At 46.4% G+C, this 12,711-nt stretch overlaps 1 protein-coding gene across 3 annotated transcripts in view; it reads right to left on the bottom strand.

Annotated features, from left to right (window-relative positions):
* THOC5 (THO complex subunit 5) overlaps positions 1-12,076 on the bottom strand; it is a 38,798-nt gene extending 26,722 nt beyond the window's left edge. The window contains exons 1-6 of one of the 3 annotated variants that reach the window (XM_075534071.1): positions 12,007-12,076; positions 9,595-9,762; positions 8,032-8,097; positions 7,247-7,390; positions 356-469; positions 127-224 (exon numbers count right to left, since the gene is read on the bottom strand). In XM_075534071.1, the coding sequence (XP_075390186.1) occupies positions 127-224; positions 356-469; positions 7,247-7,390; positions 8,032-8,097; positions 9,595-9,690 (518 nt within the window). In that variant the 5' untranslated portion in view covers positions 9,691-9,762; positions 12,007-12,076. Of the gene's footprint in view, positions 1-126; positions 225-355; positions 470-7,246; positions 7,391-8,031; positions 8,098-9,594; positions 9,768-12,006 lie in introns of all 3 variants that reach the window. The other 2 variants (XM_075534072.1, XM_075534073.1) reach the window with 2 other exon arrangements.
* Between the last annotated feature and the right edge of the window lie 635 nt (positions 12,077-12,711).

Here is a 12,711-nt window from a genome sequence, read left to right as displayed (position 1 = left end):
CGCTTCTCCCCATTCTGTGGAGTCTCCCAAACTCATCACATTGCTTTGGAAGAGGCCAGCTGATGCTAAGTAGATGGCAGTTTCCCAGGAGACCATCTGTGTCAAGTCCTGTCCTCCACAACTCACTTAAACTCCAGGCATTTGGTGATCTCTTTCTGAAGGTGCATCACCTCGTACAACAGGTTCTGCAGCTGCAGGTGATACGCATCTACTTTTTGCTTGGCCTGAAAAGAGGACAAGGTCAGAGGTGAGCAAGTCAGGCGTGGGGCAGCGAACTCAGGGACGAGGTTAAAGGGACAAAAAACGGGGGTGGGGAAGGCGAAGGAGGAAAACAAGGAACCCTCTGCAGTCTGACCTCATGGGTCTGATCTCGGCCTTTCTTCAGCCGGATGTGAGCTAGCCGGTTGAGCTTCTTGAGGGTCATGAAATGAACACAGCTCTGGATCCGCCTTTCTTCAATTTCAGCTGCCTGCGAGGAGAGAAGACAGGAGGCGGCTTCACTTTCTCACAGCTGCCCATCCTGACCCAGGGCTAAGAACAGACGCAATGGAGTACCAATCACCAAAACCAGAAGCAGGAGAAGAGAAATGCCGAGGGCAGGGGGAGAATGCCTGGAAGGCCTGGGTGAGTTTCTTGGTGAGTTAGGTCATGTGGGCCTTCTCACAGCAGTCTTCACAGCCCTCAGCCAGTGACTGGGTAGTGTTATCAGGCATCAAAGAACAAAGCATCCTGTCATTGGGAATGAGGGGAGACCCCAAACCCAGCTGTAGGCAACTGGACAGCTCCTTACAGAAGGGTCACGGGCCAGGCAGGGTACAGTATAGCACTGATGAAACATACAACTTTCCTCTAGTTCTTTCTGGTTTTTTTTTTAATCATTTTATTGGGGGCTCGTACAACTCATCACAATCCACATATACATCCATTGTGTCAAGCACATTTACACATTTGTTGCCATCACCATCCTCAAAACATGTGCTTTCTACTTAAACAGTTGGTATCAGCTCACTGTTTTTCCACCTCCCTTCCCAGTCCCCACTCCCTCATGAACACTGGATAATTTATAAATTATTATTATTTGTCATATCTTACACTGTCCGATGTCTCCCCTCACCCACTTTTCTGTTGTCCAACCCCCAGGGAGGACGTTATATGTAAATCCTTGCAATCAGTTCCCCCTTTCCACCCCACCCTCCCTACACTCTCCTCTAGTCCTTTAATGTTCCCTCCCCCTCTATCAGGATCCCAAGTCTACCTTACAAATCTGGCTAGACCAGAGGATGAACACTGATACATATAAGAACTGGAAACACAGGAAATCCAGGACAGCTAAACCTCCTCAGGACCAGTAAGGAGAGTAGTGATACCGGGAGGGTAAGGAGAAGGTGGAGGAGAAAGGGGGAACTGATCACAATGATGTACATATCACCCCCTCTTGGGGGACGAACAACAGAAAAGTGGGTGAAGGGAGACATTGGACAGTGTAAGACATGAAAAATTTTTAATAAATTATCAAGGGTTCGTGAGGGAAAGAGGAAGAAAAAAATGTGGAGCTGATACCAAGGGCTCAAGTAGAAAGACAATGCTTTGAGAATGATGGCAACAAATGTACAAATGTGCTTGACACAATGGATGAATGTACGGACTGTGATAAGAGCTGTACAAGCCCCCAATAAAGTGACTTAAAAAACAACAACAAAAAACAAGTGACTGGGTGGTTGGTTGGTGGTGGTAGTGTGTGCTGTCAACTTGGTCCTGACTCAGTGACCTTATGCACAAGTTGCCTGGGTATGAGCCACTGAGTCCTTTATTCCAGCCACTGTGTCAATCCAACTCATTGAGGGTTTCTTTGTTGTTGCCCTTCTCCAGCGACTGGGCAGGACTAGACAAATGTGAGGTGCTCGTGGCCCACCAAAGAGCTTAGTCAGTTTGCTAGTAATGTCAGTAAGGTGCAGGGTACCATTGTTAAGAAAGGGTCCATGCAAATAAGGTATATAGAATCCTAATAAGGAGATTGTTCAATTTGGGTATACCAACTAGGAGCCATCCCAGAAGCAGAAGGCGTGGTCTCGGGACCACCAAGAAGCAGCAGGAGTGGAGTATGTGTCCTTTGGCTTCAGGATCTCTGCTCTGAGAACTTCCTTGAGCCTCCTTTGCCCGGAAGACAGAGAGAGCTGTAACACCTTGCAGATGTGGTGAAAAACAGGAAGACAGTGAGGTGGGCTTCTGGGCCCACAGGGCAAGAATGCGGAGCACCTTTCGGCTGAGACTTGCTGGTAGAGTGGATGCCTCTGGGCATTTATCAGTAGATCTAAAGGACTTTGTAACACTTGACCAAGCAGGACAGAGGCCATGGAATTATGGAGCCCACAGGTCAAAGGCCAGAGAGGTATGCCTGCAGGCACTGCTGAGAAGATGCTGTCCTAAATAAAGGACTATCCTGAGTTGCTTCTGATCCTGAATTGCAACATGTTATCCGCCTCCCCCTCCTCCCCACCCCCACCCCCGCACAAATAACCCTAATTATGATGCAAAGAAATATCAAATCCAGCAGAGAATGCCATGGGAAAGACAGTTGATGTCCAAATTGGTGAAGGTTGGAGAATGGAGGCATGTCTATACTTTGCTTCATAGGAATCAGCCTTGTGTTATATTAATCCTTTGAGGAGATCAGATGCCTTTGCCACATCATTTTTATATCAAGTAAAAAAGCAATTTCTATGAGGGAGGGGGGACCGGGGAGGGAGGGGGGAAAAAGAGGACTTGATGCAAAGGGCTTAAGTGGAGAGCAAATGCTTTGAAAATGATGAGGGCAAAGAACGTACAGAGGTGCTTTATACAATTGATGTAGGTATGGATTGTGATAAGAGCTATATGAGCCCCTAATAAAATGCTTAAAAATAAATAGATAAATTTTTTTTAAAAAAGCAATTTCTGCTTGGAGTGGAATAAGAAGAAATGAAATGTGGAGCAAGTGCAGTCAATACATAATTAATATCTGAGCCTGGGCAGTCTAATTAATTGGCTTAGTGTGCACCTGTTCTACCTCCCACTTTATGGCACAGTGCTTGGGGGCCTTAAAAGCTTGTGAGCAGCCACCTAAAGAATAACAATTGGTCTGCATTTGCTGGGAGCAACAGATGAAGAAAGGACGCGAACTGGTAGAGGAAACAGAATCCAAGCCCATTTGCCCCTATGAACAACTAGCTCCCTTGCTCGAGACCAGAGTTGGAGGGTACCTGGCTATTGTTACTGAATACTGAGCTAACGAATTCTATAGAAGATCCCAATCAAAAAGGAGACCATGAGGAACAGAATTTCAGATTCTCGTGAAATCTAGACTTTCTGGAGCTATTGAGGCTAGATGACTCTCAGAAACTATAACCCTGCTAGGAGGCAAAGGGCATTTATAGAGGTCTAAATACAGCCATGTACATATGTAAATATATTTATATATGACGATGGGGAAATAGATCTATGTGCATATATGTATAGGTTTAGTATTAAGGGGGCAGATGGACATAGGACCTCCACTCAAGTACTCCCTCAATGCAAGAATACTTTGTTATATTAAACTGGCATTCCATGATGTTCACCTTTCCGACAAGATCGCTGAAGACAAAGCGGGTGCATAAGCAAATGTGAAGAAAGTTGATGGAGTCTGGCTATCAAAAAATACAGCGTCTAGGGTCTTAAAGACTTGAAGGTAAACAAGCGGCCATCTAGCTCAGAAGCAAGAAAGCCCACATGGAAGAAGCACACCAGCCTGGGTGATCACGAGGTGTCGAAGGGATCAGGTATAAGGCATCATCAGAACAAAAAATAATTTCATTCTAAATGAGGGGAGTACAGAGTGGGGATCCAAAGCCCATCTATAGGCAACTGGACATCCCCTTACAGAAGGGTCACAGGGAGGAGATGAGCCAGTCAGGGTACAGTGTAGCAACAATGAAACATACAACTTTCTTCTAGTTCCTAAATGCTTCCTCCCCACCAACTATCATGATCCCAATTCTACCTTACAAATCTGGCTAGACCAGAGGATGTACACTGGTACAGATAGGAACTGGAAACACAGGGAATACAAGATAGATGATCCTTTTAGGACTCGTGCTGAGAGTGGCGATACCGGGAGGATGGAAGGAGGATGGGGTGGAAAGGGGAACCAGTTACAAGGGCCTACATATAACCTCCTCTGTGGGGGACGGACAACAGAAAAGTGGGTGAAGGGAGACGTCAGGCAGTTTTGTATGATCGTGTTATTTTCACCAGGAATCAAGGAAAAGTTATTTATCTACTGTGCAGCGCACTAGCTAGTAGTAACAGGGGAACAGCTTATCTGTCCTTCACCTTTTTCTCTGAAATTAGGCCACATGCGGTGAATGCGCTAAGTATGCTTGTTTGGCTCAAAAGAAGGCCAAGAGGTAGCTTTGGGAAAAGTTATAAAGTAGCCTCTTCCAGAAAACTCTCAACCCTGTTTCCTAGCCAGTGAACCATTCTCTAAAATAAAGGGAAAATAAAGACTAAAAAAAAAACTATAACCCCAAAGAAACTTCAAAATCTTAAACTCAAACTATCCACTAAAGCAGTGGTTCTCAACCTTCCTAATGCCGTGACCCTTTAAGACACTTCCTCTGGTTGTGGTGACCCCCCAACCATAAAATTGTTTTCATTGCTACTTTATAACTAATTTTGGTACTGTTACCAATTGGGCGAGACCGGTGTGAAAGGGTGTTGGACCACCATAGAAGTCGAGACCCACAGGTTGAGAACCGCTGCACTATCGCCATCTTTGAACCAATTAAGTTAGCCAAATTAGAAAAGAATGTCTGTGTTAAGCATTGTCATATATTGTACTGTGTCCTCCCCAAACATGTCAATTTGGCCAGGCAAGATTCCCAGTGGTCTGGCAGTTAGGTAAGTATGTAATCTGACAGCTCCAACCACCCCTCATGATGTGATCCGATGTGACCAGCCATCAGTCTTAAAAGGATTAGGAAGGAAGGCAACACCTTTGCTCTGGCCACAGCCCGGGTGCAATGTAAGGTGTTTCCCCGGGCACGAACAGCATCACCTGCTACCTTACGAGAGAAGGGAGCAGAAAGAAGGGAGCCAGACTATCGTCGAGAAAGAAAAGCTGGGACTGGAGCACATAGCTTGTACCCAGGACCCATGTGCTGAGAGAGAACCTCCTAGACCCAGAGGAGACTGATCCCAACATACATGTAAACCTCCAGGGAAGACCAGCCCCCCTGATGTTCAAAGGAGACTAGGACCTTAGACTGCCCTTAGAGCAGGCACCCTAGATTCAGACTCCTGGCCTCCTAAAAGTGGGAATAAATTTCTATTGGTCAAGGTCATCTACGTTGGTACTTCCGTCACAGCAGCACCAGACAACTAAGGTAAGCACTATACTCCTTTCAAAGAATTACCTGTATGTGATCAAATTGATCATCGAAACTCAAAAGGACGGAAAGGAAGAAGTGACTTTGTATGAATGAGGCTAAGTAGTATGAGGAAGATTGTCGAGAAAGGTGGCACATGTAAAGAAGGTAATCTGTGTTGTTATGGTTGCAAATTTGATTCTAAATATTCTTACTCTCCCAAGGACCTCCCCTTTCACCACTACCACACATCCACACACGCGCGCGTGCACGTGTCCCAAGGGATCCTGGATAGAGAGCCTAACAATGATGACATCAGCAATATCATCATTTGACCCCTGATGACATCAGCAATACCATCATTTGACCCTTGTAAATAACATTCGAGAATAATTTAAATAAAACTAACAGAATGATAGTGGCACAAAATTGGCTACAAAATGGAACAGTGGTTCTCAACCTTCCTAATGCCGTGACCCTTTAATACAGTTCCTCATGTGGTGGTGGCCCCCAACCATAAAGTTATTTTTGTTGCTACTTCATAGCTCATTTTGCTAGTTAGGAATCGGGCCCACCCCTGTGAAAGGGTCATCCAACCCCCAAAGGGGCACGACCCACAGGTTGAGAACCACTGAAATAGATTAAATGTGATAGTTGTCACTATATTGGATAGCCTAAGTGAGATTTCTAGGGAAAAAAATCTGTATTATTGTTTCTTAAAATGTATCCATTTACTTTTTAGCTAGAGTTTAGTGTCTCTGCTCTTGAAGCCACTGCATGGCAGTTTCACTGTGAGGCTCTAGGGTTTATTTGTACACATCAGTGCTGACAACAAGGGGCCCTGATGGTGCCGCAGAGAAAGCTTTGGGAGCTAACTACAAGGTCAGTAGTTTAAACCCACCAGCTTCTCTGAGAGAAAAGGTCCTGCCTCTTTTTCAGTATGTTCCTATAAAGATCTAGTCTTGGAAACCTGGTAACTCTAGAGTTTAAGCTTAGATGCTTAAACACGTAGCCCTGGTGATGCAGTGGTTACACACTTGACTGCTAACCCAACACCAGCCGCTCTGCAGGAGAAAAGACGGGGTACTCTGCTCCCATGAAGACATGTGGACCCCACGGAGCAGTTCCACTCAGTGCTATACGGGCAGAACTGGCCTCACAACGGCACGGAATTCTGTATCTATCACCATTTCCTTACACCTAGCAAGAAGTATGGCACTTAATAAAATATTAGTTGATTTTGACCCCTTTTACATTTGTTCTAGTTTTTAAATATTTTCTGCTTTCTTTACAATTGAGGTTTTTCTCTGTGTTACATTGTTATTGTTGTTGGTTTAGGATTTTTGTTGTTGTATGTTTATCTGTACATAAAATCCAGGACAGGCAGACAGATCTATGGAGACAGTCACTGGATGGATGGTTTCTTGCGGATATAGCAAGGGGGGGGGGGGAATGGGGAACTAGTAACGATGAGTACAAGAATGAAGAAAAACTCTCTAAAATTGATTGTGATGATGATGGTCCAACTCTTTTTAATATGAGTAAGTTATTCAATTATATGATATGTGGATTATATGCCTGTTAATAAATTATAAAACTTAAGAAAAAAATATTAGTTGAATGACCAGATTATCATTATGGAAAAAACAGAATTTCCTATGCTTTCGTTACTGTAAGTGGTGGTAAGTGGTACCAACAAATCACGTTGCTAGGCAGGTCTCTGGAGCCTGGGGCTCCATTTCCAGAAACGCAAGATGAGAGAGGGGAGGCCCTGGGGGGCTGCGGAAACTCCTGAGCTAACAATGTCCGGTCCCATGCACGCAGGCTCCCAGGTTTGTTGGCCGGCCAGCCCCACTCCTTACCATGTCCTTGCCCCCTTTGTTCTTCAGGTCCTGGATCTCGGCCATGAGCCTCTGCAGCTCTTGGCAGGTGTGCTTGTACAGCTCATAGTCTCTGCCAGGGTCCCGCAGGTCCACTTCCGCCTCTTCACTGTAGTGTTTACCTTCCTGTGGAGACAGCAGACGGGTCCTGAGTGCGGGGTGAGAGTCTGCCGCTACCAAGGACACTTGGCTGATACCTACGAAGAGTTACCAATGAAGCCTCACCCGAGGCCCTTCAAGGCTCAAATGAAATGGTTTTCTAATTTTGAAAATGGAACATTTTTATCTCTTTCTGAACGCACACTTGGTTGGTATCAGAGAGTCAGAACACAGAGGGATGTATCAAAAAGAAAAGAAAAATTGCCTGTAAGCTCACAGCCTTGAATGCTTACTATTAGGATTACGGAGTAAACACATACAATGGGATCATATTGCCTATGCCGGTTACTGTGATTTCACATCCCAATAAATACTGACCTCCATCAAAACAGCTTCCAACAGCCCAATATTCAGCCAACCAAATCCCTCCTGGAGGGGCGTTGAGGTCCTCAAAACAAGTTTTAACAGAGATTCCAACGCAGGACTTGATATCTGGGCGAGAGCCCGAATCAATGACCCAAACGGATAAGGCTCTGCATTTAAACTTAATTTCCTTATTTTTTGAGGAGAGAATGGCTTTGCATTCAAATTCAATTTATTATAGTTGCCTGTTTGCATAAAACACAAATCTAACAAAGATGTCGCTTAAGGAGTACGACGCAGCTCACCCAAGCCATGTTCTTTTCAGTCGCCTCATGCGTCTGTGGCAGGTGGACACGAAATAAGGGCTGCCTCTGAAGCAAAACATACGGAAAGTTCCACGGACGGATGAAGGTAACCACAATGCCCCTGAGATCAAGGATGAGGAGTCTGTCTTAGACTCTGGACATGTTATCAGGAGAGCCCGGTCCCTGGACAAGGGCATGCTTTGTACAGCCAAGGGTCAGTGGGAAACAAGGAAGACCCTGGATGCGATGGGTGGGGTGGCTGCTGCAACAAGGAGCCCAAACCTAACAATTGTGAGCGAGGTGCTTCATCCCATTGTACACAGGGTCCCTGTGAGCCAGAACGGACTCCACGGCACCTACCGATAACGTGGCCAAGGACACAGCCAATATATCTGAATATTGCCAAGTCGAGGAGGGCAAAGGAAGGAAGATGAAGCTGTGGGCTGGACTGTTGATGGTGTTAGCTAACTCAAGTAAAAAGAATGATTGTGGTGCACAAGAGGGTGAAGGGGAATTTTCTTTGAAATCACTGTATTGGGGGCTCGTACAGCTCTTATCACAATCCATCCATCCATCCATCCATCCATCCATCCATCCATCCATCCATCCATCCATCGTGTCATGCACATTTGTACATCCATCATCATTCTCAAACATTTTCTTTCTACTTGAGCCCTTGGGATCAGCTCATCCCCTCTCCCACTGTTCCCCCTCCTCAACCCTTGATCATTTATAAGTTGTTATTATTTTTTCATGTCTTACACTGACTGATGTCTCCCTAGGTGAAGAGAAATTAAGGAATAAGTGAAGGGTAAACTCGTAAGGGGTTTGATTATTAGTTTAAACTGCTGAATGCAATGCTGACGATCTGAAATGTCAGCCCTTGGCTGATTTACAGTAACAATTGCTGTGAAAAGAGTGTAACCAGGAACATGCGTTTCCCTGACTGGTCAATCGGAATGGATGCTGAGATTATTCACTCAGGGAGACCGTAGCAATGGACTGGAGTTGAAAGGAGTTTGTTGAGAGAAAGAATAAATTCAATTTGAGCATCTGAAAAAAAAAGAGAAATCTAACAAAAAAAATCCATCTGACAACCAGTTAGAACAACTAAAAGAAGAAATTAGCTGGACAGATTCCCTGACAGAAACCTCACTGCCGTCGAGTCTGTTCGGGCTCACAGCAACCCTGCAGGGCAGAGGAGGGCACTCCTGTGGGTTCCAAATGCGGCTATAAATAGTGACCGGAGCAGAGAGCCTCATCTTTCTCCTTGGGAGCAGCTGGTGAGTTCAAACTTCTGGTTCAAACTTGCTGACCTTGTAGTTGGCAAACTCGTAACCATTATGCCAGCAGGGCTCCTAGTTCGGCCTTAACTGCATCTATCACAGGCTTGTCTGTCAGCTCGTGGCATGGGTGCTGCTGCCAAGCTGATGGGGGCACTCCAGGTTTTGTAGAGGGTTCAGGGGTTCCAGGCCGCTGGCCCGGGAGGCTGTCACCCGCTTCATGCCACACTAACTTGCCACAACCCCCCAGCTGGATCTCTCTGTGGCACCACGATCTTACCTGCTCAGTGTCAGTTCGGCTCCGCTTGCCCTCAGCTGGGGCTCCTTCGCTTCGAATCACTTTGGGCTTCCGCTTTTTGCTTGATTCTGATGACATGGCTCTACTGGGAGGTCAGGAAGCAGCGGCAGGGAACTTGGAAGGCAGGCAAGAAAGGTGCTGAAAAATCTTCTGGACTCGAATAGAAGAATTGTTTTTGTAAGACAAGGAATTGAAGTCTAACTAGCAGATGGCTGCTTACACACTTGAAAACTCAAGAAAAGAGTTAGCCCACCAAAGCCTCAGTTTCCTCAAGTGTAAATAGGGGAGCTATCCTGTCACAAATGAACTCCTCCCCTTCCACTTGCACCTCCCTTAAACACACCTATCCCACTGTCCAAAATGGCCTGGCAATCCCTCCCCCAGATCCCCCTTTTCACACTCTCCCACAGCAATGCCCCTTCCTTCGGGTGTCCACCCAGTGCCCCCGGACATCGTGCATCCTCTTCCCCACACGCTCCTCTCTGGAACCACAGGTAAGAACCTCCTGCCTTGCTCAGCACTGCCATCTAAATCTTGTCTCAAAAGACAGCCCCCTGGGGCCTCTGCTGTTTCAAAACCTTTGCTCCCCCTTCATGAAGATAAAGTCCACCTTCAGTAGCCTGGCATAGAGATGTTTCATGGTCTCTCCCAACTCACTTTCCAACCATACTTCTTCACTCCCACTCCCCCTGCCACCCCGCCCTCTGTCCCCCACCCCCACTCCGGGGCCTCTACTTCCAAAGTGCAACTACACACACCGCTCCTTCCCTTTCCAGCTCTGGATCCTTCAAGACACAGCCAAGCTCCCTTGCTCTGAGCAGCCTCTGGGCTCTCCCCAAGGCACTGCCTCCTAACAGTTGTACTATTAGGGGATTTAAATTTTGGCGGCATCCACCTGTCTTCCCTGTCTACGAGACCAGGTAGAACTGTCTTCCTTACCTTACTCTCTCCCCTGTGAGCAAGTCAGAACACCCCTAAAATGCTGATTGAACTGGCATCTAAACACCTCAGCTTGGTATTAGTCCATCCCTGATATTACTAATTGATTATTGTGTGCTGGGTCATGAGTATGTTCTTATTTGTGCCTCATGACAGATCGCTGAGATAAAAACTCATTTCTCTCCATTTTACAGATGAGAAAATAGAAGTTCGGAGAAGTAAAGAGCCTGAACTGTGATTTTCTTTTTTTTTTTTTTTTATTAGGGGCTCTTACAACTCTGATCACAATCCATCCACCCACGCATTATGCCAAGCACATTCGTACATTTGTTGCCATCATCATTCTCAAAACATTTGCTGTCTACTTGAGCCTTTGTTATCAGCTCATTTTTCCCTCTCTCCCCATTCCCCCTCCCTCATGAAACCTTGACAAATTATAAATAATTATTGTCATATCTTGCACTGGTCTGTGATTTTCAATGGCAAACTCTGACTCTCATAAGCTAGCTGCCAACTCTTAGTGACCCTACAGGACAGGGTAGAACTGCCCCTGCAAGTTTTTGAGACTAACTCTCCATGACTGGAAGGCCCGGTCTTTCTTCCTTGGGGCAGTTAGTAGCTGGTGGTTTCAAACTGCTGACAACGTGAGCAGCTAAAAGAAAGTGAATCCCTTTTCAATTGTTTTCAAACCTACCAATTGCTTCAAGGAGAGCATTTCAGGTCACCTAGCTTGTCATTACGATCTAAGAGCACACATCTTCCTGGTAGATAAAATGACTTTTTGAGAGCCTTTGCAACAATGTGGGATAAGCATTGGGCTACTGATGGCAAAGCTGTTGGTTCAAACCCACCAGTCAATCACGGGGAGACAGATGAGGCTGTATGTTCCCCTGAAGATTGACACTAGAGTCTCCATCTCAAAAACCCTTGGGAGCTCTACTCTGTCCATTGGCATCTACTTGATAGCAATGAAATCTTGTGAGAATTTATCCGTGTTCTTAATATGAAATACATTTTAGGTAACATAAAACCTGCTTTTAAGCTTTCAATTTCAAAAAATTGCTGAATTAAAATTTTTTAGTAGCAAGTTGGGCGGATCGGGGTTGTTTTTTTTGACAAAAATCCTCAAAAGCATGACCCACTTTTGACATCACAATACACAGTGCCCAGCGTAAAGGAACGCTCGGTCCATGTGAGCTGCTAACCATGGTCAGCACCATCATCAACATTTTCGATACAAAGCTGCAACGTGGGGCCTCCCGAGTTTGCAAGCAAGCATGTTACAATCGCGGGGACCAGGCGCGGGTGCCGAGTGGGGAGAAAGGGCGAAGAACTCGGGTCGGGTCGGCCCGGCCCGGCCCCAGGGCGCCCTACGGGCTATCAGCCTTTCGGTTCGGGAACCGAACCCAGTTCCACGCCTGTCCCGCGCCCGCCCCGGCCCGGCCCGCTCCTCACCTCACCAACAAGATCCCGGCTTCCTAGCCACTTCCGGCGGAGAACCATAGAGTAGCGGGTGGAAGGAAGGGCCCGCCGGAAGCGAGGCTGGGAGGCCGGAAGCGAAGCGCGGAGACCGGCTCGGCCCCACCCCCCACCTCCGTGACCGCCATCGTGTGATGCCGGTAGTTTGCAGAGGGCCATTGCCCTCACAAAGCAGGCCGCCCGGCAGGAACTGTTTCTTTAGGGCCTGAACATGGTGCCCGTCAACTAGTGTGCATTTCTCAAGGCAATAAGACCGACGATCACACAAAATCGCCGAGATTTAGGCTCCAGTGGGTTATGTGCTGACAAGAGTCAGCAGTTCGAACCCACCAGCCGCACTGGAAATCCAGAGGCAGATCTACACTGTCCTGTAGGGTGACTGAGTCCGAATTGACTCAATGGCACTGTGTTTGGGTTTGTTTGTTGTTTTTTTTTTTGGGGGGGGGTTCCGTCAAAATATGGCTTATGAAAACAAATATATATATATAGATTGTGTGGTGGTTTTCAAGGTCCCAGGGCACACAGTGATGGCATGCTATTAGTTTCTCCATGTGTAGGGCCAGTTTGCCTAGGATCCTGCCACCCCTAAAACAGCATTTAACACCCTCATGTGATTCCTAGCTCTGGCATGAATTTTACATGCAAAGTCCCGGGCTTTGGGTGTACAACCTATTTGTCTAG

This window comes from Tenrec ecaudatus, chromosome 16, assembly GCF_050624435.1.
Source record: "Tenrec ecaudatus isolate mTenEca1 chromosome 16, mTenEca1.hap1, whole genome shotgun sequence".
Classification (NCBI taxonomy): Eukaryota; Metazoa; Chordata; class Mammalia; order Afrosoricida; family Tenrecidae; genus Tenrec; species Tenrec ecaudatus.
This window is presented reverse-complemented; position numbering and strand designations above follow the sequence as displayed.